This window comes from Xiphophorus maculatus, chromosome 8, assembly GCF_002775205.1.
Source record: "Xiphophorus maculatus strain JP 163 A chromosome 8, X_maculatus-5.0-male, whole genome shotgun sequence".
Lineage (NCBI taxonomy): Eukaryota > Metazoa > Chordata > Actinopteri > Cyprinodontiformes > Poeciliidae > Xiphophorus > Xiphophorus maculatus.
The window spans coordinates 14545071-14570326 of record NC_036450.1 but is presented as its reverse complement, the minus strand read 5'-3'; the positions used below and the strand labels follow the sequence as shown (position 1 = coordinate 14570326).

At 40.3% G+C, this 25256-nt stretch overlaps 3 protein-coding genes across 5 annotated transcripts in view; 2 read left to right on the top strand and 1 right to left on the bottom strand.

Moving 5' to 3' along the window:
• The first annotated feature begins 1984 nt into the window (after window positions 1–1984).
• On the top strand, window positions 1985–14125 carry kiaa2026 (KIAA2026 ortholog). Its single transcript, XM_014470503.2, has 10 exons — window positions 1985–2461; window positions 3182–3815; window positions 3973–4173; window positions 5124–6688; window positions 6777–6838; window positions 7791–7880; window positions 7981–8096; window positions 8200–8411; window positions 8743–10704; window positions 11621–14125. The coding sequence occupies exons 2-10, from the start codon at window positions 3193–3195 to the stop codon at window positions 13504–13506; spliced, it is 6717 nt and encodes a 2238-aa protein (XP_014325989.1). The 5' UTR covers window positions 1985–2461; window positions 3182–3192; the 3' UTR covers window positions 13507–14125.
• mlana (melan-A) lies at window positions 13958–16366 on the bottom strand. Its single transcript, XM_005803733.3, has 5 exons — window positions 16259–16366; window positions 15512–15604; window positions 15268–15364; window positions 15030–15137; window positions 13958–14389 (listed from the first exon to the last, which is right to left on the bottom strand). Exons 2-5 carry the CDS (start codon window positions 15598–15600, stop codon window positions 14321–14323), a joined length of 363 nt encoding a protein of 120 aa, XP_005803790.1. The 5' UTR covers window positions 15601–15604; window positions 16259–16366; the 3' UTR covers window positions 13958–14320.
• A 2636-nt stretch (window positions 16367–19002) lies between these two features.
• LOC102237791 (nipped-B-like protein B) overlaps window positions 19003–25256 on the top strand; it is a 29814-nt gene continuing 23560 nt past the window's right edge. For 2 of the 3 annotated variants that reach the window (XM_023338171.1, XM_014470494.2), the window contains exons 1-6: window positions 19003–19103; window positions 20313–20462; window positions 22183–22348; window positions 22582–22682; window positions 23155–23248; window positions 23333–23475. In XM_023338171.1, the coding sequence (XP_023193939.1) occupies window positions 20399–20462; window positions 22183–22348; window positions 22582–22682; window positions 23155–23248; window positions 23333–23475 (568 nt within the window). In that variant the 5' untranslated portion in view covers window positions 19003–19103; window positions 20313–20398. Of the gene's footprint in view, window positions 19104–19135; window positions 19381–20312; window positions 20463–22182; window positions 22349–22581; window positions 22683–23154; window positions 23249–23332; window positions 23476–25256 lie in introns of those variants that run through there. The other variant, XM_023338170.1, reaches the window with a different exon arrangement.

Below are 25256 nucleotides of genomic sequence, written 5' to 3'. Positions count from 1 at the left end.
TCTCTAGTTTCTCGTGCTCCTTTTTCCTGATGTTGCAGTCGCTTGGTATTGCTACATCTATCACAACGGCTTTCCTCTGTTGTTTATCCACTACGACAATGTCTGGTTGGTTCGCCATTACCATTTTGTCTGTCTGGATCTGGAAGTCCCATAGGATCTTAGCTCTGGCGTTCTCCGCCACCTTTGGGGGTGTTTCCCACTTTGATCTCGGGGTTTCCAGTCCATATTCTGCACAGATGTTTCTGTACACTATGCCTGCAACTTGGTTATGTCGTTCCATGTACGCTTTCCCTGCCAGTATCTTGCACCCTGCTGTTATGTGCTGGACTGTCTCAGGGGCCTCCTTGCACAACCTACACCTTGGGTCTTGTCTGGTGTGGTATATCTGGGCCTCTATTGCTCTGGTGTTTAGGGCCTGTTCCTGGGCGGCCAGGATGAGGGCCTCTGTGCTGTCCTTGAGTCCAGCTTTTTCCAGCCATTGGTAGGATTTACTGATATCAGCCACTTGGGTTATTTGCTGGTGGTACATCCCATGTAGGGGCTTGTCCTGCCATGATGGTATCTCTGGCACCTCAACCTCCGTTCCCTGTTGTCTGAGATATTCACTGAGCACATTGTCTGTTGAGGCTTTGTCCCTGATGTATTTATGGATCTTAGTTGTTTCGTCCTGGACTGTGGTTCTCACACTCACTAGTCCTCTGCCTCCTTCCTTGCGGCTCGTGTACAGTCTCAGGGTGCTGGATTTGGGATGGAATACTCCATGCATTGTTAGTAGTTTTCTAGTCTTAATATCAGTGGCTTTTATCTCCTCCTTTGGCCAGCTAATTATTCCAGCAGGGTATCTGATTACTGGCAGGGCATAGCTGTTTATTGCGCGGATTTTGTTCTTGCCATTGAGCTGGCTTCTCAGGACTTGCCTTATTCGTTGGAGGTATTTAGCTGTGGCTCCTTTCCTTATATATATATATATATATATATATATATATATATATATATATATATATATATATATATATATATATATATATATATATATATATATATATATATATATATATATATATATATATATTAGTGTATATATATATATATACACTAATGTATTCTTTCCGTGGAACATGTATAACCCCTGTTTTTTCCAAGAATATAATTGGCTGATAATGGTGAACGTGTCTCATCAGAGATCATTAGTATGTGCGAGATGAACCCATTAAATTAGATTAAGTCAGCAGTGTTCCTGTTAGTCGAACAGAGATTTCAGATAGAATGGCATGGTCATTCATAGACACAGACAAAACAGCTATCTACTAGATTTTGAGTTTAATACGATCCTTTTAGGAACAGAATCAAACATGTTATTTAGGATGGCATAATGAGCAACCTGAGAGGTAAGGCAAAGGGGAATTTTTACTCTGTTCCACACTGGAACTTGTAATGTTGAGAAGCGACATCTAGCGGTCATAACTGAGCATTGCGGTAAGTTGGAGAAAACACTTTTATTTTCTGTTACTTATTAAAATTGAAAACTGGGGCAAAGAATCCGATAAAAGTTTTTACTTTAATGTAATAATTTGCAGAATAAACTAATCATGTTGAAAATAAAGTTCGGATTTTAAGAAAAAAAAAAAACATAATTTGAATGATATTTGTGTTTTTCCTCATTTATGTATTTTTATTTTAGTGACAATACACCCCTAAAGAAGCAGAAAATCTAAATAAAAATGCATTTTTGTTTGTTAACTAAAAACCGCTTCAAAACCAATACAAGTAACGAGCAGTTGAGCACAGGGCCTTTTGGTTTATTTTTTAATTATTATTATTTTACTTTTTCTCTTAGAGTTTCCAAGTACACATTTAAAAGCGGCTGATCATTATCAAATGTATGAAAAAAATAAAATAAAAAAATTTTTGGGCTTCCTCCAGAATGAAAACAAACCTGCGTGACGCAGGAACGAGATCGTTACGTCAGAGTGCACACATTTGCATCGGGTGGACGTAAAGCATCTTTGGTGGACTGGACGCTTCTGTATTGTTTTACACTATTCAGACTGAATCGGCAGGGCTTCTGAACGCGACACTTGCTGTAAAACAGTGTCTAAAGTGAGCGCAGAGATTTTTAAGCAGACGTACATTTGACAACATGTGATTAGCGCTATAGGTGGTGAAAATTAACTGTTATGTATTATCACACAATCAGCTACTGTTACTTCGGCTAATGCTCCGTTAGCTTTCCCTGCTACCACTGACATCATTCCGTGCGATGACGACACTGAGAAGGCTGTGTAACTTTCTACCTGCTGGACCTTAAATGTACTTAAAAAACATTTACTATGGATGGTGAGCGGAGCAATTGCAGGCCTCAAGTGAGAGACAATAGCCAGCTAACCTAGCTAGCAGGGTTGCCGTGGCTGCTAAGCTTGCTAAGAGCTATCTTGAGAGAAGCCCCACTGAAAACGTCAAGGTATGTTGTTGAAGCAACCAAAGTTTGCCCCTGGTCGCATTGTTTAGCTCCCCTTTTGCATGCGTTCATATGCGAGATATGATAAGGTGGATTTATTTTTGAAACTTTTCCTCTGGCTTTGTTTTATTAGCTAACTCGCTGTTGCTAACTTTAGCCTAACTAGCTGTTAATTCTTGGAAAGGAAAAGTTTGAAGAGATGCAGGAGACATAAAGTCAGTCATGCGGATACTTGTGTGACAGGGATTCAGATTTAGTTGCTTCCAGTTATATAAAGGCGTGACTCATTAAAGTGCATAACAGTAAATTAGTATATCTTTGAGAAGCTCCTCTATTTCAGTAATTCATGTCTAAAAACTTAAATGTATGTGTATATAGCTATATCAATATATATAGCTATTGATTTGGATAATTAGCTAATAAAGACATGATAATGTCTTTATTATGTCTTTATTATTATGAATCTAGTTTTTATTCTATATTTTTTAAAACTCAATTCTGTGTTATCATTGGTCTGAATAGAATTAAAAGATTAAAGAAATGCATAACTCAGTTTGCCCATATGTAAAGTGTGAATTTCACTTTTTAAATTGGGTCACTGATATAAATATTTCTTTCTGTTCCTATCTTCTGAGTTGCACCTTCACACTTTGCAGATCTAGCTTCCATTTAGATGGAGTGTTTTTGAAAATTAAAGTTTCCCATTGGTGTTACTCTCCCCAGGTGTTTGTGCCATGGATCAGAAGGACATGACAGATCCGACTGTGACAGAACAAAACTCCCCAACTCTGGAGCCCACTGCTCACATGCCTGTACAAATGAAATGGATCAGTAGTAACTCCGGAGATATAACCAGATCTGAAGAAAAACACACTAACGGCACCTGGGAACCAGAGGCTGTGGTACCATTTCGCAGTCCTGGTGAAGATAGCCTGTCTGCGTTTCCAAGCAGTGACCTCTCACTGCCTGAAGTCTGCATTTCAACCAACAGCAACAGCTTTGAAGATGATATGAACTACGAGATTCAGCAAGCCTATAAGATATTCACAGTCTTTTTGTTGGACAAGCACAAAGGGATAACCAGCACGTTTCTCCATCCCATTGGCCACCATGACGCGCAGCATGGCATAGAAGGGGTTCAGGGCCAGGTTCAGGCTCAGCTTAGGCAGTCGATGTGCTTGCGTCACATTGAGGAGAAGTTTGTAAACCAGGCGTATGAGAACATAACAGAGTTTGTTGCAGACTTCAGGCTTATGTTAGAGAACTGTTACCGATACTATGGGGTGGACCACTGGATATCCAAACAGGCTCAAAAGCTGGAAATCATGCTGGAGCAGAAGCTTACATTACTTTCCAGGTAAGGGCAACAAAGTTGCTTAGAAACCCAAATAAACTGCTTGAAATAGTGTAAATCTAAAATACAGTTTAATTTCAGTTGACACTACTGCAGACATACCATTTGATCACTATTTTTCAAGCCCATATAAGAATACTATCTTGATGTGCTACACCAGAGTGCTGCGAGAAAAGACGTCCCTGGCAGTGACCTCTAAAGGTCGTTTTGGTGCAGAGGAGGAACGAGGCTGTGGGGGAACCTCGACACGGAGGAGGCAGGCTTCTCGGTACCTGGCTACTATTACTGGCAGTGGCCATGAGTCTATCATGGTGCGGACACTACGTCAGGAGGAACAGCAAAGGGTCAAGGAGGAAAAGAGGTGAGTGGATTTTTTTTTGCATTTTGTAAAGTTACAATCATAAACGTCAATGGGGTTTTTTGCTGGTACTTAATGTGATATACCAACAGGAAGTAGTACTTAATTATGAAGTATAAGGATAAGCTCATGGTTTGGAGAAGTCTTTTGCAAATATTAGAAAAGTTCATCTGTATTCAGTCCTCTGACTTTGTGCTTAATAGAACCGCCTTTCATTACTATTCCAGCTGCAAGTGTGCAGTTGGAATGCACACTTGCAGCATTCCAGCTGCAAGTGTGCTGGATGACATGCAATTTTCCGTTTGCATGTCTACAAACGGAAACTTTCGCAAATCTTATTGCAAAATAAGACGAGCTCGGTCAGATTCAATGGCAATCATCACTGAGTAAAATTTTGTTCTTGTATTCCAACTTTCTTCTTGCCATGCTTCTATTAAGACCAAATTTGTGCTCAGCAAATAGCTGCCTTCCCGACATAAAATCCCTCCACCTGAGCTGTGCATCTCTGCATCTCCTCCAGAGTTAACTGGAGCCTCTTAGCTACATCTCTAACGCTGTCCAGACCTGCCAGTTTAGGTGGACGGCCATGACTTGGTTTATTTGCAGTTGCGACACATTCTTTGCATTTTTGGGTGATGGATTGGAGCTGGGATATGGCTGTGTAACCTAACTCTGCTTTTAACTTCTCTGCATCTTTATCAATGACCTATTTGTTCTTTGGTCATCATTATTTGTTCAATAATGATTTTTTAACAAATCACAAGTAAGCTGTATTTCCTTCTACTTCACATATCTGCAGCACTTTGAGTCAGTCTGTCACATAAAGAGCCAGTCGAATATGCGGAAGCTTGTGGTTGTAAAGTGACAAAGTGTGAAAAAGTTAAAGACATATGAATGCTGTCGGTGAAGAAGTAAATGCAATGATAAACCGCTTCTCTCTGCTGCGTTTCCAGGCAACGTGAGCTTGAGAAGAAAGAAGCGGAAGAAATGTCGGCCAAAGAGGTGGAAGAGTGGGAGCAGAGTCTGTTGTCGCAGGCCTCCCCGCACACCGTGGGCGCCCTGTGGGAGCTGCCCGCCATCGGACACTTCCTTTGCCTTGCGCAGACCGCTCTCAACCTCCCTGAGATTGTGTTTTTTGAACTAGAGCGTTGCCTGCTGATGCCACGCTGCAGCCTGCTCCTGTCCAAAGTCATGTCCTCCTTGCTGTCCCCGCCACAGAGGAGGGCCACTTTGCAACGGCGACCCGCACTGCCATACCGTCGCTGGGAGTCGGAGCTGAGGCAACGCGTCATGGGGTGGTATCGAGCTGTCGGCGCCTACCATAATCAGCCCCGTCGCGCGGAGCAGCTGGGACTTTGCCATCAGTTCTTCAGTGTCCTGGGGGAGGTGAGTCCACTGGAGGAGAAACCCTTCCATTTGTTGCCCTTTTACCAGCGGGTTTGGCTTCTCAAGGGACTGTGCGACCATGTGTATGAGACGCAGAAAGACGTGCAGGATGCTGTCCTCGCCCAGCCCATCCATGAATGCAGGGAGTCGATTTTGGGCTACGATAGTAAAGAGAACGCCTACATACATTTCCCACATTTCTGCGGTGCCGACCTGAGGATCTACTGCCAGAGCCCTAGTGCTCCTCCTGTCTTTCCTTTCCCTTCTGTGCTGGTAAGAAGAGTTGAAATAAAACAAGGGACCGAGGAGGATGGGTCGGACGGAGTGAAAAGCGAGTCGGATCAAAATGACGCCTGTGATGGCAGCCAAATGGATACGGGTGAATCTGAAGATTCTGGGAAGAAAACAGTAGGGAGACTTGTGGTTTTTAAAAAGGAGAATGGGGATAAAGGCGGATTCAAATCGTTGTCGAGAATGGATGTTTCTGAATCAGAGTCCACTGATGGCGACTCCAGAGAAGACTCAAAATTAAATGTAAAAATATGTACAAACATGTTATTCCTCACGCAAGGTAGAAATGTTGATGACGATGAGGTGAAAGTGAATTTGAAAGAAGAAATTTCAGATGAGCAATCGTCAATGCAGGAGCAGGTCTTCTCGTATGATTCAGAACACACTATCAAAGCAGAAACAGCAGATCCCTGCCTGAACGTAGCCGAGCACAGCTATACCGGCCGCTCGCCTTCATCTCCAGGTAAACTGGGGGTCAAAATGGAGGAGGTGAAATCTGCTCGGGTACATCAAACATCTCCCTGTTCGGATTGTTTAAAAAGAAACTTCTGTGACTCTAAACCTCCGGAGGACGTCCGCTGCTGTGGAAAGTCCAGACCAGCAACTCATTTGTCCTCTGAGATGACTCAAAACTTAAGGGAGGAGATGGCGGATGACAAAATCTGGAATAAGAAAAAGAAGCGGAAGAAAAACCGAACAAGGGAACAGCTGCCAGGAGTGAAAGGAGAGCAGAAGCATCTGCACAGTTTGGGGCCGCTGCCATGCGAGGCTGCCAAGTCTGCAGTTCAAAGGGTTACCACAACAATCAAGAGGAAGGACAAGAAGAAAAAATATAAAACAGGTGTGTGATTTATTGTTTTAAGCTTTACATTTGTTTTTACTCTAAAATGATGCCACAATAGTTCAGTCACTACTGCACTTCTTTGTAGGAAAAAACCTTGATTCTTTGAAAAAAGCGAAGGAAGAATCTCCTCCGGCACCAACATTCAAGGTAGTCACAACACTTACACAAGCATCTGCACAAAATCACTCAAGTTTCATGAAAGAATAGAAAAAAATGATCACGGAGATGTACAAAATTTTGACAAACTCTTGAGAATTTAGTTGTATCTCTGTCAGTCTTTGTAATAACACTAATTTGCTTTTCTTTCACAATTTGTCCAAAATACTGTTGCAGTTAAAAGACTGCAATAGTATTGGATACATTAAAAGACTTACAGTCTTTTATATCTCTCGGCCTTGTACATATTTCAATACTTTTTTGTTTTTACTTGTCATTTTAGATAGATAGATAGACAGACAGACAGACAGACAGACAGACAGATAGCAGTGACCATCTTCCTGTCAACGTTGACCAGCTACTCTGTCCCTGCAGCACCCCCACAGCATGATTCTTCCACCACCATGTTTATTGTTGGTGAATCATGATGTAACATGAACAGATCAGCTGTTTTTATGCTCACAGATTGACTTTTACTAGTTGGATTAGTTATAAAACACAGTTGGTTGTTTTTTTTTTTAAATTTAGGTCAGTGGTGTCTTTGTGTTGGTCTTTCACTTGTGATCAGTAAAATACCAATAAAATTCTTTAAAGTTTTACAGTTGTCATGTGGCAGAATGTGAAAATATTTAAAGTTGAATAATACTGAAAAGCAGGTTCATCTATTGCAGAAAGCAAAGTCTATTGAGTTTAAAATGCCTATAAATATTTCTATAAAGTCATGTCTTATAAGTTAACACAATTTATAATTCACCAGGTCAATGTGTAAATGGGTGAATGACTGAAAGTAGTGATGCGCTTCAGGGTGCGCTGTACTTGATAAAGCACTATACAAGTACAGGCCTTTTACCATAACTCAAATCCTAAATGGTAACATAAAAAAATTAAAACATTTCTACATTTTCTTCAATTCTCATCAGTTTGTCTTTTTTGTCCTCTGAAGTTGGTGTGCAGCAATCTAGATGAACTGCGAGAGCTGATCAGTAAGACTGAAGATGAGCTCGACGAACTGGAGAGCATGAAAAAAAGACTGGTAGGTCACCACTGTTCTGTCAAAAAATGTAGTTTTTCTCCACATCAGTAGACTAATAATAAGTGAGTCTGCCTTCAAATCTTCATGTGTGAACCAACAGGGCCGATGGTACTACAAGAAAGAAGCAGTGAAAGAGCTCCATAGCACTCTAATCAGACTTCTGAATGAACTTTTACCTTGGGAACCAAAACTTGTTAAGGCCTACCAAAGAAACAGGTCAGAAGTGTTCAAAGTTTAAAAGGGCTGCGAATAATTGTAATATCTTTTATTGTTTCACCTTAGCTGTTTTTAATGAGTTTGTTTTATGTCGTCCACTCAGACTTCGTTTAAAGAAGGAATATGATGATTTCAAGAAGCACCCAGAGTACAACAACTTTGTACGTGAAGAGTGTGTATCATCCTCCTCATCTTCGTCGTCGTCAGATGAGGATGATTATGGTTACGAAGAAACAGACGTGGAGAAGATTCATTGTAGAGATTTAGAAGAAGAGGACCAGGAACACGTTGTTCCCAGAGGCCTTTGGAGTGGAGGTAAACTAAAACTAGAATGTTGGATTTTCCTACATTTTTCAGTCTGAGACGATGCTACTGCACAGTGGGCAGGTGTTAACAAGAGAGCAGGGGGCTGTGAATGTTATGTGTAACAAGACTCAATTTGTTATTACACATAATGCCTGGTCAATTATAACAGATGACTGGCTTTCAGACTGTTCCAGTCAGAAATGTTTGCATGCAAATACGATTCATTTGGCATCATAGGTTGTAATATGACATGCACTCACACAAATAGATGCAATTCTGCTTTTTATGAATGATAACCTGTCAATTTATCTCTAACATAGAATTTCTTTTGTGTTCTTAGCAAGTGCTAGAGAGTCTGCTGCAGAGTCTGCTGCAGATAAAACTCTGTCTAGTGCACCTTCAAACCACCTTAAACTCCCTGTGGCCAGCAATGAGAAAGGTTTTGCTCTTCTGCCAGGAGTTCAAGGTATTCTCACCAGTGTTACTTCTACAGATTGGAGAAGAGAAACGAGATCTGGATTAATATCAACAAGTCAATCAGGCAATTTGACGTGGGCGGCTGGAATATCACCATATACGTCAGCGTCACCCACGTCTCCCATCCTCAACCCGACGTGTAATCTACCCCCAGGCTACACGCCCATTCCCACCCTGCTGGCCAAAAGTGTGGGCAACAAAGTGACTTTGATGAGAAGACCAACAGATTTCCCAGGTTTATCCAATGTAGATGGGCAGCTGAAAGGGTCTGCATTGACTAATCCAAAAGCATCAAAAGCACAACCTTCTAATGATAACCAGATGTCACAACAGACTACAACAAAAGCACCAGTACAGACTGTATTAACAGGAGGTCTTCCTAAAACGGCACTGGGCACAGTACCCCAAACTGAACCAAAAGGTCCTGTCCAAGTGGTGTGTAAGGTTTCTGAGGGGGTGGGTCACCTTGTTAAAAAAGGCAGCAGCAGCCCAGTCAATCCCCCTGCTCATTCTGTTATGGATAAGAAAACTGTAGAGAAGGTAATGCAGCAGGTGGTGTTTCTGCCTTTCAGCCATCTTGTACAGAAGAATGAAACCAAGGCAACTGGTGTGACTCCACAACAATCAAACGCCCTTCAGGTTCCTGTTTCTAAAGGGACCACTCCTGTGTGTATATCAACAGATGTGCCTGGGTTCAGCATTCCTGACGGTAAAATCCCTGTTCAGCAGGTCGCTCCGCTTACAGATTCACGGACACCGGGGAAACCTGCACCCTCCACTTCCCCCATTCTTCAACAAAGGACCCCAAACTCCGCCAGACTTAAGGGGGCACAGGTTTGCACTGTTAAAGCCAGCACACTAAAAGGTGGCCTGCCCACCCCGTCCATTGTCACAGCTGCTACCAGAGCATCCACTGCTGAGACTGTTAAATTTACAGAGCCTAAGCAGGAGCTGAAGACCGTCTGCATCCGTGACTCTCAGTCCATATTGGTAACGACTAGAGGCGGGAACACGGGGATTGTCAAAGTCCAGACGTCTTCCGAGCAGAATTCACTGGGGTCTTTCCCTACAAGTCCTGTCATTACTATATCTCCTCAATTAAAAGCCTTTCTTGTGTCTAAGACATCAACAACTCGCACTGCTTCGGTTCTCTCTCATGTTCCAGGAGGGACAACTACATCTACGGCCCAAACCCAGAAGCATTGTCCTTCAGTATTAACAGCCCCTGATACTGCCACCATTTCTACACCAACTGCGATCACAAGTAGCGCTCCTGTCAGAGGGCTTGCAAGCAAGACAACAGGCACTGCTGCTTCTTTAAGTCGAGCCTCTTGCATCTCACCAGTTTCTAGTGTTGTAACCAAGATTTCCCAGCTGGTGAACACAGCCTCTTGCAGTTCTCCTTTTCCGCCTTCAACTTTGAAAAACAAAGTCGTTGTCCCGTCTGGTGTTTCCAAAGTCCCAGCACAGGAACAAATCAGCAAGACTGGTGTAAAGCGCAGCAATACAGACGAGATCTCCCAGGCTACTAAATATATCCTAGTTACTTCAACTTCTTCAGTATCTACAAACCAATCCTCATCAAAACCTTCCACGCAGTCGGCCACCGGTTCAAGAGTCGTACGTGTTGGCCAGCCCACAGTGACAACATCCACCACCTTTAGTGAGGCCATATCGAAGCAGATGATGGGAGCTGGGAGTGGACAAGCCCTGACCGCTCCCTTATCAAGTTCAACTCTAAAAATGGGAATAAGTTCAGCCAAGCCTGTTGCCTGTGTCAGCTCAGAGGCATTGTCCAAGGCCAGCAACAGTACCGTCCAACCAGGTAGGTTCTCTTAAAGTAAACCTCATTTGAAACCACATTTACAGTCTTATTTTACATAGATTGTAATTGGTTGATTCTAAAAATCGATATGACAAAAACATGTATAAAGCGATTATTGGTTTTATATGTCAAATTTAAAAGAATTTGACCTTTAAAAACTAATCTTTAGGGTACAAATAATTATTTAGTTCTAAAGGTCTGTAGCCAACACTATTGTTTTTCTTAATTTTCCTTATAACAAATTAAACTTATTGTGGAAATATCTGCCGAGATTTTCTAAAAGTCTTTCAGAGCCTTGCTTTCAAAATTAGCTGTAATTGCAATCATTTACAGTTCAGTCTTAGATGTTTTCAACATTTTTATTTTCTTTCACAAAAAAGTTTTGCTGCATTGTCAGAGAAGTTAAATAAAATGTGGACATACTGTGCTCTCCATCCCACTCAGAAATGTTCCTGTCCTTCCCCGCAACTTGCACGCAGTTGCAATCTCAGCTTTTGTGGTTGGCTATCAGTCTGACAAGGGAGACTTAGAGGCGCCCTGCTGTGTTCATTTATTTTAATTAGGCCCACAGGTGGACTGTTGTGAAATTGAACACATATCCACAGTAACAGAAGCAGAACCCGTTGTCAAGTGTTGTAATCAAAAGTCTAAATGTCAATCCTTTAAGTTTTAGCAGCTTAACAAATCACTCAAAACCTTTTTAGTTGTGTAATTATGTTGAAGTGTTTGTTTGATTGAGAAGATTATGAATTAATTTCAAGAGTTATGTGCTAAACTTTTGAAAGGGTCATAAAATTTTTGCCAAAGTTTAAAAAAACTGCTTTAATACTGAATTAAACAGCTCACTCTGAACATTGTAGGAAATAATGTCAATTACACTCCTACTAACATTCTTAACATTAATTTGTCTCACCAGGTGTTGCAGTTCCTTTATTAGGAAAGACGACAACAGTCGGGCAGACTGTCTGTGCTCTGTCTCATTCTCCTTCGAAGGCCTCATCTGTCCCAATATCAGGTTCATACAGTCCCACCACAGCTGGACTGGTCCCAATAACAAATTTATTTACCATTGCAAATTGTTCCCCCCACCTTGATACTCGCACCTCTTTCTCGGCTGTATCGCCAATCCAGGGTGTCCCTTCCACTTCTGTGATATCACAAACATGCTGCCCATCATTTACTACTGCCATTCTGCCTGCAGAAAACATAAAAAGGAAAGAACTTCTTGTCCCTGCATCTAAACTGTCCGGCAGCTGTCCAGCTCAGGTAACCACTACCAATTACCCAGCCCAAACAAGCACAGCTTTCCTTGACCAAAAGCCGTTGCATATTAAAAGTGGCAGGAGTGAGGCTGGTCCACCATCCTGTAATAAAACCCTTCCTCTCCTCTCTTCTGCACCCACAACATTTTCAACCTCCACTTCTGGCCCAGTTACACAAAGGATAATCCTCAACACTTCGACGCACCTTACGGCCGGCACACAAATTGTCCTTAATAACGCATGCTTTATAGTCCCTCCCCAGGGTTTGGGTCCTGGCAGTCATGTCCTCCTCATCTCTAATTCTGCACCACAAGTGCCTGGTGCCACCTCTACTGGCTCTGAGGCGTTTTTGCCCCCTAAAGGATCTAGCCCTATTATTGTGAGTCCTCAAGCGCCAGTTTTACCCCAATCTGCAGTCAGGCTGCCCAGCATGGCAACTGTAGGTTCTCCATTTGTAGCATGCACTGGTCAATCTTTGCTGGCAGGCACTCCTCATGTTACACCATTCAGACTTACAGGAACACCTGGCTTGGGCTCATCAGTGATTCCCAGTAAAACAAATGTAGTATCAGCTCTGCCTAGGCTCTCACCTGCTCATGGATGTAACTTTGGGTTACCTCCAGTATGTACATCCACTTTGATCTCTTCTCCGCCAAGGTTAGCAAGTGTACCTATTTTGGCTTCTCCAGTTAAAACTACTGCTCCTTCCCTTGGATCAGGACTTACTACAATCAGGGTCACTGGTGGTTCAGCCACACCAACTAACATTTCATCTACAATATCCACCTCCTTGTCTAGATTGTCAGGACCTCTGTCATCCCTTCCTGGTTTACCCAGCCCATCAACAGGTGCCTTGCATTACCCTGTCACCCCATTTCCCACAGCTTTACATTGTTCCCCTTCTGGCCACCAGGTGGATGCACCAGCAACTCTCGGATCTGTTATATGTTCAGAGCAGACGGCAGTTAAAGTTGCAACATCCTCAACTGCTCAACCACAGGGTTTAGTGCAAGCAGCATCGGGAAAGATGCCACTCAAAACAATGTTGCCAGTTGTTCAGTCTGCACTCTCTGGTGCTCGGACACAAGAACTGCCAACAGTGGCCGTCCCACCAATCTTAAGTACAGGAACCAGGACCCAAGCACTGCCCATCGCTACTGTTCCGCCAATTGGAAGCACTATCTGCACCTTTGAAATGGCATCTGCAGCGTCTGCACCACCAGTTAGCACCACTCTGACTTCAACTCCACCAGATACATCACTGATGACAAAAAGCAGCATCACACCACCTGTTATATTGACTAACCAAGCATTTCGAACAAACTCTGTGCAGACATCATTGGGTATGCATGCTAATTTACCATCCAAGCTGCTCACCAGTACTGATGATGCCGTGTTGAGCACTGACCAGTGTCAGGTAAATCAACCAGAGAAGACCGTGTGTCCCAAAGCGCAGGATGCTCTGGTGGTTGCCCCCAACAGCTCCGGTGGGGTACTACGAACACATGATTCCACTTTACAGACTCATCACGGAGACTAAGTGAAGCAGCAAACCAATACTGAGCCAACTTTTTGAATGTTCTCTAGTAATGGCTGCTTTGATCCTTCTCACATTTAGCACCAAGTAGATTTTACAACTCGATTAAATGATATGAGCCTGCTGCTAACACACTAAAACGGTGGATTGTGTTGAGTTCCTGGAGTTCAAACTGAAACATTAATGTTGCGGACTCTGAGAGGTGCCATTTGGCCAGTTATTACAGTAAATCGGAAAGGTGGAAAGTAGGGGAAATTATTCAGCCTTTTAGACATTTGTCTAAGACGTAATAATTGATTTACTGTTGTTGCTTTGTCTCATACTAATTACAACTGCCTACATTCTTTTACATCTGTCATGTCCTGTTTTTTCAAGTAGAAACTGTTTTGAAAACTACATTTACTTTTTTTGTAGAAATTTGAACTAATAGATATAATATGTTTGAGTCCATGTAAATGTTTTGGAATCACATTTATTTATTTTTACCATATAGATTTTTAAAAGATATTTACTAGGTACATTTTCATTGAACAGCTGTGGACATTACTGCATGGAAATAAACAATGCGACTGTCCCAAAAAAAAAAAAGAAATAAGTGTTGTGCAATCCTTGTTTCCTGAAACAGCCTAGGTTATACGTTTCATCTTTATCCATGAGAAGATTTTTACAAAGCAAGAAAAACAATGTATTTTTCTATAGGTGCCATTCATTTATGAAGTACGTCGACAGTGATGCTTGATGTTTTTGTCCAATAAGTTCAATTCTGAGTTTGGTTTTCACATGTTTGTGATTCTTTGTAGATGTTGGTCTTTCTCACTTAGGGGGAATAAGGAGGCGGCAGTGGTCCGGAAGAAATCTTCTCATAGGCTGGAGGAGCATTAGGAACCTAGGGTAGAGTTTGAAAAACATTGGTAAGACTGATTTGCAGAGAATTATAATAAATGATAATGTATTACAATACATTATAATGTAAACATTTAAAAATGATCTAAACAAATAATTTTAACTGTCCACATGACTTTCATAAAGTGGCCCCCACTCTTAGACATCCCTGATTCAGATAGTTAGAAGGTCTTTATTATGCTGATTTTGTTCCAGAAAAGTTACTAAAAAGCCAATCTTTAATTTCATTATTTTTATTCAGCCATGTAAGAAATCTCAAGTTTTTTCCCATAGTCACCTATGCCACAATCACACAAAATTAACGCTGAAATAAAAGATGCATTTTTTCCAAAGCTTATTACATGTTCTTACTCAGGGTGCCCATAAATGTAGAGGATGCTGTATGGTAAGTGTTGCAATCTTGGCGTCCCCTCTGCTTGCTTGCCCAGTGCGCACACTTCCCTTGGGAATGAGAGATTTTTAATACCTCGGCCTAGTCTGGTGACATAATAATCTCCCTCAGGCATCCACTGCATTGCATCGGCTTTACATGCTCTACTGTTCTCAGAAGGGCTTTGAGTCTTTTGAGTTTTTCTTTGAAAAAAGAGACCATTTAGGATATAATGTAACTATTCAACCTTTACCACTGATCGGAAGCTGCCAAAGTCAGCAAGAGCCATTTTGTTGTCTGCTGAAGTTCCTGGCTCTGAGTACTGTCCTCCTGTAAAACCTGCAGATCCTGAGCCGGTGCTCTGCATTGAAGTGTTGAGGTGAAACAAAGAATAAAATATATTGGTAATAAACTCCTTTGGGGATAACATAAAATGAGTTACAAATAAAAAAATTAATAAAGAGGATTTAAGTGAAGTGAGATGGTCTCACCCTGAGTATTTTGTAGCCGCTCCTCTTCTTGAGGTACCAGCAGCCTAGAATGAAGAGGCCAGCGAGGACAACAACCAGAAGACCTATCCCGACTGCCCTGGAAGTGATGATACTTTTTAAGTCTGGAGTCATCCTCTCTCTCCCCCTGAAGCTTTCAACTCAAAATATATTGCAGGATTTCTAGATGATAATTCATTAAACTCTGTTTAACAACCAGATAACTGCAGATAAGTAATCTGCTTACTCCTCAGCTCTGACATATCCTCTCCGTCTGCTGGCAAAGTAGATGTTGAAGTCTCCACGAGGCATTCCGGTTGTACGATTGCACAACATCAAGCTGAAAGTCAACCAGAAACGGCCTCAAAATTAGAAGTAGTCAAGGTTAATTTCCCAACCAGGGAACTAATTCTTCTGTATTTTTGCATGCTTGTAAAAGACCATATGTTGAATTCAAATAACCATTTAGGCATGCCAATTATCACACTATACTGGTTGAATGAAGATTATCCAGAATAAAAACAAACCTTTCAGATGAGAATGTTCAGAAATATAAGCCAAAAAGCGATGCTTTCATAAAAAAGTTGAAAGTCTGATCAGTTATGAATATTTCTATGTGTTCATTTTAATTTAAACCAAACCATAAGTCTGTTTTTCAAATAGTGTACAGGAATGGTAAATGTTGCACTGCCACATATTGCATTATTAATATTGTGTCAATGTATGCTGGGCTTTTTTTGTGAACAACTGACATATCTTGCTACATTTAATGAACTGAGGGGAAAAAAACTACAAATAGGACAAACAACCTCTAACAGCAATTTAACAAATGAAATCTGTTTTTTTTTTTGTCCTAAACACCTGTTGCTGTTAAAAACAAAGTTATCGTCTTCACATTAAAGCAATTATTTCTAATATTCTTGAAACATATTTAAGTATAATCCTTCACCTTACACCAAGTCCTATGTTACATTTACTTTTATGTGAATCCTACCTGATTATTCCCTGGTGCCAGGCTGCACTCTTTCAGATTGGAGAACCTCCTCAGACTGTGGCCACCAAGCTCTGTGCTCCTCCACTCCTCAAAACCCTTTCCTCAGTATGTGGGAGAGCAGACAGGGGCAAACAAAATTCCTCATGACCGTCACGGGTTAGAAACTCATGGTTAAACCCATTGAAACGGAGTAATTACCGTGAAACCCCCATGGCCTTAAGCACAACACTCCTGTCCACTCGTGAAACTTCAAGAGTCAGCTGCTGGCTTTTCATGTGAGAGATAATGTGTGTGTTTGTTTTGGAGATCTCTAAGAACTGCACTAAACTTACATAATTTCATATCATAATAGCTTGCAAAATATACAAATGAAGCTGTCTACTTTAACTTTATGATTATATGATAAATTAAAAAAAAATAAAAGCATTGAATTACATAATTTCTTCCAGGATCTTCTCTCCAACTTCCGAAAGAAAAACTGGTTTCTGTGAAGTAAAATAAAACATAACCTTTTAACAGCCTTGGTGAAGCTTATGATTATTTGATCGGAGACCATGTAAAAGAACTGTTTTTCTCACAAGAGAAGAGATACACTGTGGTCTCAGGGTGAGAAGCACTGCTGAAGTGCTGCTCTGTGTATGCATTATTTACATACCAGGAGTAGTTTACATTTAAATTTGCACAGACATCTTCTGGCTCATTTAAATCAGAAAAAGCCAGATAAATTAGCCAAAAGTTTCAATGTTTTCTCAAACACAGGAGATAATGATTTAACTGCTGAACAGATATCTGTGTTAATAAGGATAAATAAATCTAGGGTGATTAAATACAGTTTAGGCAATGAAGTGACATTTAGAAGTTTCTTTTGGAATCTTCACATTTATTACAAACCCAGATTATGGGACAATTTGCATGTGCTAAATGTATGTATGCTAAAAATTAAAAGTCAAGTTCTTGGATGGAGAGGAATGTGATTTCAAGTGTGAGGAGTGTAGATTGAAAGGCGATATTTTGCGTTTTAGCAGATTGTTAGGAAATGACCGGTCTGAAATGTGAATCAGCATATAAATAATCTTGCAAAAACTAGAGGCATAAGCTTCTCCAAAAATACAGAAAGAACTTTATGAAAGGTGAAGCAGAGTGGAAGAAACATAATTTCGGGGCAAAATTTAATCAATGAAACAAGTACTTATCAAAAAAAAGTGTTACAAATGTCCGAAATGTGAAGCATTTTGGACATTTATAACATCCTCATAGGATGAGTTGTAGTTTAAGTACATGGTGAAAATGTAGCTATTTTGGCAGAAAGAGATAGCACATCCATTGCCAAAAAAGTAAGACAAACTGTCTAAAATCTAAAACATTCAGGATGATGGATTGGGATGTTGGCATCTAAGAAAAAACATAAAAATCAGCGTATATTTAACAAAAATGAAGCATGGTGGATCATGCATCACAGTTTGGACACCTCAGCAAACATTTAAATAATCTGGGGAAAAGCAGATAGCAAATTCCAAGCAAAAATGGACCTTCTTAAATGTAAAGACATGGTGAAGGGGGCAGCAGTTGTTGAGCACCTATAAATGTTTAGATGTCTTTGAGTCACTAAAACGTCTGTGACCACAATGTCATGGCAAGACTTGAAAAGGTCTGAGTACTGATTATATGCCAGAAATGTTGGTGTGGCAAAGAATTTACAGGAAACAAATAATCAAACTGTTTATGGAAATTTGAAACGATCTTATAGTGAATCCATAAATCTGTTTAAATTATTTAGGCAAATTTCTGGGTGCATCAGATTTAAATTGAATCTAAACTTTTAACCAACAGTGGTTTACAGTCTTTCCTTGCCAGTTAATTATCAACACTTTTGTTTCATGTTTAGATTATGAATGAGCCATTGATCTGCTGTACTGCACAAATAATTTTTCACAAACACACTGCCAGAGGAAGAATCCAGACGGACAGAGATTAACAATCAGGAGTAAAAAAATAAAACGCTAAGAGCTGATTTTCACCACTAGAGGGAGCTCGTCGCCTTTTTAAATTAAGAGAATCACAAAATCCTAGAATTAAAGTCTCGGATTAATGGCTGGACCTAACTTAAGAAATTCATTATTTCCTTGAAGCACGTAATTAGAAAACAGTTAATTTAATTTATTTCCCCCCTCCTGGCATATGTAATTTTTGGGTTAGAGAGCTGACTGCCAGATTCTCAGTACTTTTGACTCAGTATTTTTACAGAGCTGGTTATGCAATAGTATAAACAATTTGTGTCATCTGCAAATATATTGACCAATATGTTGCTTTCATATATTAAAATCTTGATTTTTTAAAAAAATCTTACATTATTTAGAAAATGCTGTCCTTCCTAAGTTCTGTTTTTGGTATTAATATTATTTTCTCAAGATGATATCAAGGCCCGCATAATCTTGGATGTTTTAAAGCTAAGTAAAATTTAAAATAAAATAAAAGTTGTCAGCCTTTGTCAAAACCATGCAAGGTGACAACCTGAGGGACAGAAACTGGGACCTGACACGAAACGCAAATAACTAAATGCCTTTTACTCTGCTTAGATCACACATGAAGCCCAGGTAAACTTTCAATCCGATATCCGCGTTTCCTCTCTCATCAGATATATAAATTGTGAGGGGGGTAAAAAAATAAAATAAATCCCAGCTCTCTGGTTGTTACAGTGTCGTCGTGCAGCTATTACACGGAGCTGTTTGAACAGTAGGACGGAGAGGGAGCTAGAGACTCCTCTCCAGCTCCAGCTGCCATCCTACTCCTGCTGCTGCTCCTCCTCCTCCACCAGAACCACTTCTCTTTCTCATCACATCCAGAGGTAAATAAGCTACATCCGAGAGCAACATTCTATTTTCAGACGGATTGTTTACCCTCCTGTGTGTTTTGCGCGGTGCCAGACCCAGCAGACAGCCGCGAGGGGGTGGGAACATTACAGAATTGGCCAAAGGGGGGTATAATTCTGATTTGTGATGGGGTCTTTGCTGCTTTGTACCCCTGCCTGCCTCCTTGGCGTCGGGTCGGGGTTACGCTTCCTTTAGGCAAGTCCGAGGTCCGCTTTGGGAGCGAGAGATGCGTCAACGAAGGCCGTAGTAATCGTGAGTTGCACATTGTAACCGGTGTAGGACAAAATAGCGAAGAATAGTAATGAAACCGCGGCTAAGCGGCTTTGATGCGCACTCGATGAGCTATTCCTAGCCAGCTAGCATACATTAGCTACATCTCCAGTTGTTGCTAGCCGGCTAACAGCCAGTTGATTTCGCTGACTTTCTCAAACCTCTCCTCGGTTTTCTTCTCCTTGTAACCTGTGTCTTAAATGGCACAACTATAAGAGCAGAGTAATTGTACATTAACACTTGGTTTTAAAATAAGCTAATGTCGCTGTTGTGGTTTCGGTCAGTCAGGGGAATCTTGACACGACAACAAAAGAAGAAAATGAGATATAACTAGCTAACAGGTTAAAGGTTTTTCACTGTCGCTTTTGGTTACAGTTTGACGGGGGGTTCAGCTCCTAAAATGTAAGTAGAAACTCGGAAAAGTCAGCGTTTTTAGGTTGGAGGTTTGGGGACGCACACTCGGAGAATTATGCAAACTTTTTTTTGGTCACTAATTGGATCATTACTCGCGTCTCCTGGCAGGGAAGATTCACTTATCTTCATGGTTTATCAACAAATGCATGGTAGATTCAGGGCAAGTAAAAATTACAGTGGCCGGAGGCGTGTCATTATGGATGCAAAGAGACTCAGGGATTAATGTGCTTATATTTAAATAAACCTTCAATCAATACCTTTTGGAGGGCATGTCTAGGTTTGCTGTAGGGCCTGTATAATATGTTTGCCTAAGTCAGGCATTTATAGTGACAATACAGTTTCACCCAATTTTCATATGTGTAAAGCATTTAACCACATCCTATCATTACTAGTATTACTATTACTATTATTAATAGACATCAAAGGAACAGTGTTGCATTTTATGGCTTCTGACCCTTGTAGAGTATGGACTTTCAATTACCACCTTTCTGTCTTTGCAGCTCTTTTGGAGATGTGACGATTAGGAAGAGATTGGTGACACTGAGCTGCCTGTGCATTGACACGACCTCTTGACCTCATCTTCAGCATGAATGGTGATATGCCTCATGTTCCCATCACTACTCTTGCTGGAATTGCTAGCCTAACCGACTGTAAGTGCAACATTGTTCCTTCTAAATGGTTCACACGCATGCTAACCACAGATATTTAGGATGAGACAACAATAATGATTAGCTGGAAGTTATGTTAGATCTGAAATGTACAGGAAGCTAAATACTAACTGAAGCCCATTGCTTCATTGCTGAGATTTTAGTGCATTTTAGTGGAAAATGCTTCTTTATACATGCAGATGTTTATTCGGATTTACTCTTAACAATAAGCTTTTTGTAAAATGGGTATTTATTAAAATAACAAAGCTGTCGGAGGGAATTTTACCACCCAACATCCAGTCTTTTTTAACAAAACCACAAAAGACATCTGCTGTTGAAACTGTCATAATATTTTATGTCAAGCGAGATGTAGTCAAAATATTTTTTGTTAATGTTTCTACGTCCAGATGAAGATTGAAAATTTAAGAAGGTCTGACTTAAAAAACACAGATTTCCAAAACTGGTCTGAGCCTACTGTCAATAACTCATGCTTGCTGCAAAAGTTTGGTCACTTTATTAAAAAAAACCAAAAAAAACTGACTTGCATGACAAAGCCAAAAAACTATCAACCTACGTTGACAACATAATATTTAATTCACTTGATTTTTGTTAAGTATTTTTAACTACTTTGTTAATTAAAAATAAATGTTAACTAGTAAGTTAAATACAGGCACTCTTCAGTCTCAAATTGACCTAGAAATTACTTAATTGTCTATGGTAACAATGGTCTATAGTAGCCCTGTAACAATAACTAATTTTGCTGGATGATAAATTGTCCCAGAAGTTATGTCTATAAATGATAACATTGTTGTTTTGAGACCATTTTCAAGTGGTATAATGATAATGGCATATTAATGCTAGAACACATTGTCAGCGATCAATAAGCTTTAAATTCTAATCAACATTTATCACTGGAACTGGAAGACATTTTAAATGTACAAAATAAATAAACAAAACAATAGAAACAACAAAGAAGTAAAATGTTAAATCATGCAAATGGAAATTATTGATCTTGTTTAAATTTATCATGTGATTAATTGATTTATTGCTTGCAGAAGCCCTGCAATTTAAAGAAAATTTAAGAAAGTCACCAAAAACCACATTTATTAATGATGACTATGTAGCTGAAGAGAGAGCTGAGTCAAAAAGCGAAGCTCTAGATTTACCGGTCGATCTACGTTCCCTCCCTCATCTATGGTCATGAGCTTTGGGTCATGACCGAAAGAACGAGATCGCGGATACAAGAGGCCGAAATGGGTTTTCTCCGTGGGGTGGCTGGGCTCTCCCTTTGAGATAGGGGGAGAAGCTCGGTCATCAGGGAGGGACTCAGAGTACAGCCGCTGCTCCTTCACGTCGAGAGGAGCCAGTTGAAGTGGGTCGGGCATCTGGTCAGGATGCCTCCTGGACGCCTCCCTGGTGAGGTATTCTGGGCACATCCCACTGGGAGGAGGCCCCGGGGAAGACTCAGGACACGCTGGAGGGACTATGTTTCTTGGCTGGCCTGGGAATGCCTTGGGAGTCCCCCGGAAGAGCTGGAACAAGTGGCTGGGGAGAGGGAAGTCTGGGCCTCCCTTGTGAAGCTGCTACTCCTGCGACCCGACCCCAGATAAAGCGGAAGAAAATGGATGGATGAACTATGTACTCAGCACAAAGTGGAGATCATTTCAGTTTTTCTGCTTTGTTTGATGATTTCTCTCTATATTTTCTTACATTTATCCTGCAGTACTGAACCAGCTGCCTTTGCCTTCCCCTCTTCCGGCCACCACTGCTAAGAGCCTGCTCTACAATGGAAGGATCTCCGACGAGGTCAGCAGCCTGTTGGTGTGTCGAGACGAGAATCTGGTGACTCAGCTGGCCCATAGCCTTAACCAGGTCTCCACAGAACACATGTAAGGACCTTTTTTAGATGCATTAAAGCAGATATTTTAAAAACTTTGCCAAGCCTTCCTGGCTATAAGTTAGTTTTTTGGATTAATTGACAATTGTTAGCATTTTCATCAATCTCATAAAAGACACAGCTTTATCAGACTGACCAACTCAGGTATATGATAATCAGAAATTGTGAGGTCTAAGGAACCGTCACTGCCTTTAAATGACACATATTCTTTGGCTTGTTTTTCAGAGAGCTGAAGGACAACCTGGGAAATGATGAACCTGAGGGTGATATGCCAATACTTCTTCAAACATTGCTGACCAGGAACCCCAGGATCTTCAGGGACAAAAGTATGCTTACCTTTGCTAGCAAAACTACAAAATATTGATAAAAATTTCCTAAACAATTAAAAATGTGAAAATAACAAAATCGCTTTGGTGACATTTATTTTTGGCTAATTGTTAGGGGTTCATCTAATTGTGATGTTGAGGGCTATCTTTAAGAATAATTATTTTCTAAAATCTTTCCTCTCTCAATAAATGCACCAATGTGAGAGTGTGGAAACAACCACATAACAAAGAGGTATATAGAGTTATAGAGAACCTTTCTAGCTAAACAAAATAGCAAATTGACATGCTGTTGCTGGAAGTTGTAATGTAGTAAAAAAAAATGGTGGAGTATAATCAGACTCCTTAATATTTACAGCATAACTATAGTTTAAAATCAGGTTTCCAGTAAAGCTTCTGAATTGATGGTTTTAGTTTAGCTAAGGAATTATTTTGTGTCTTTTATTTTCCTAACCCCATGTTTTTTATGTTTTAGGTGTACTGCAGCAACCATTAATACAGCAGTACAAGATTTCTCAGAACCAAGTTCATGGAAGTCCAGCATCAAATTATCAGCAAAGCCCCTCTGGGTAAAGTTTTGTCACCTTCCTATCAGATGACAAAGGAGCTGAGGCCCCACTACTTCCATTAAGATTACTCTTCCTCTTTCACAGATGCTTTACATCCCCACAGTGTGGCTCAGCTACTCAGTTTGTACCCCAGCAGAACAGCCCCATACCCAGCCCCTACACCCCCCAGAGTCCTGCAGACTACATTCAGTACAATCCACCCAGTTACTCTCATCAGACTCAACAAGGTGAGTACAACATTTTATCAAGAGAAAGGCAACATGTGTCTAACATTGATCAGTTTAACATAGGCCTGCAGTTATGAGACAATTAAGCTGTAAGTAAAAGCAGGAAGTTCAATCTAGGTGACACATTGCATATTGCAGAAATATGCTATGCGTCACTTCCTGCAATAGTTCTGCTAAAGAACAGTGTATTAGAATTTAAATACTTTATATGATCTGCAACTTGCCACTCTGTTTCATTGTTTGACCTCTTAATGATACTAAAGATGCCCATAGAAATTGTCTGAGAATAAAATAAAACAAATTTTGGTTTCATCAACCTTTGCCGGTTAAGAAGCTAAAAATAGTATCTTTTTCTGATCAGTGAATTTGTCATAAGTTAACAACACTTTTCAGTGTGGAAGTTGTAACCAAGTGATGAAGACGTAGCTATATTCACTCTCAGTGACACATTTAATAATCAAGTCAGAGGAGGCACAGAGTTGTACGAAGCTGTTTGAAATGATATGCTATATTTTCCGCAGCACATGAAAACATGTCTGAGAAAGAATAGGACATTCAGCAGATAACAGGATGGCTGAACAGAGTATAATGAAAAGTTATTTTTATGGTTTGAAGCCTTTGTCTGTATTTGAACATGCTGGATTTGAAAATATTAGTGTTTTGAAAATCTCTTGGAAGTGAACATAATGATTTAATAATGATTGCTGGTCTAATTGCTAATTAGGGATGCACTAATATGAAAATTTGAGCCGAAATAGATATTCGATATTGGTGTAATGGCCGATAACAGATATTTACAGATATTATTTGCATAATTGTATATGTTGCTGCCCTTTTGACACCTTGAAAAAGACACTAACTTCACCAGTGCTTCTCTTCAGTAAAGCTCCCCCTAATCACTGTCACATGACCAAACAAATATCATATGACCAGTTTCTCCTACTTGCCCTCCAAAAACATATGGCAACAAGACTGAAATAAATATATTTGTTGTTAATGGCCCGGTTTCATATATCGGACTATGTTAAAATGGACTAATATCGGCCAACACCAATGTTTTAAATTGTTTAAGATTTATTTTGCATCTCTATCTAATATGCTAATATGTGCCTAATACAGCTAAAATGTCCACACCGTCATGCTTTTTTCTTTGCGTTAACATGATAAAGCAGTTGTATCATTTACAGCGACTGCTCTAATGCAAAGTGATGTCACTCCAACTAATGATTGCTCATGACAGAAAGACAAGAAAATACATTTTGAGTGTTGTTGTTATAATATAGTAAAAACATGCAATATTCCCAAAAGTTGAATTGGGACCTGCCATTAATTTTATTGTAACTGTTACGGTCCGACCAGTAAGGCACAAGGAGAAAGGCATATATGAAAAAATATTTTCTATTTATTTTTCAAAAATTCTTAACTAAAGCCTTTCAACAGCAAATCTCAAAAATATAACAAAATGGGCCCAAAAGAAATCAACTAAGGCATACCTAACTCAGGATAGCAAACCAAAAACTGACCTCACACAATGAACACACAGGGGAATTTGTACACAAAGGCTAGCCTACACAAACGAGGAGGGGTGGGAAATGAGACAAAGACAGACAATGCATAAACATAAATAAGTAATTCAAACCAACACATTTTGACTACAAAACAACTATAAAAACAAAACAACCTAACACCAAAATTGTTTAAGGAGTTATGCTATTAATGGAGAGAGAGGCAGGCCCTTTAACATCAAGTCCCCTGCTTCAAGCAGCCTGATGGTTTGTTCC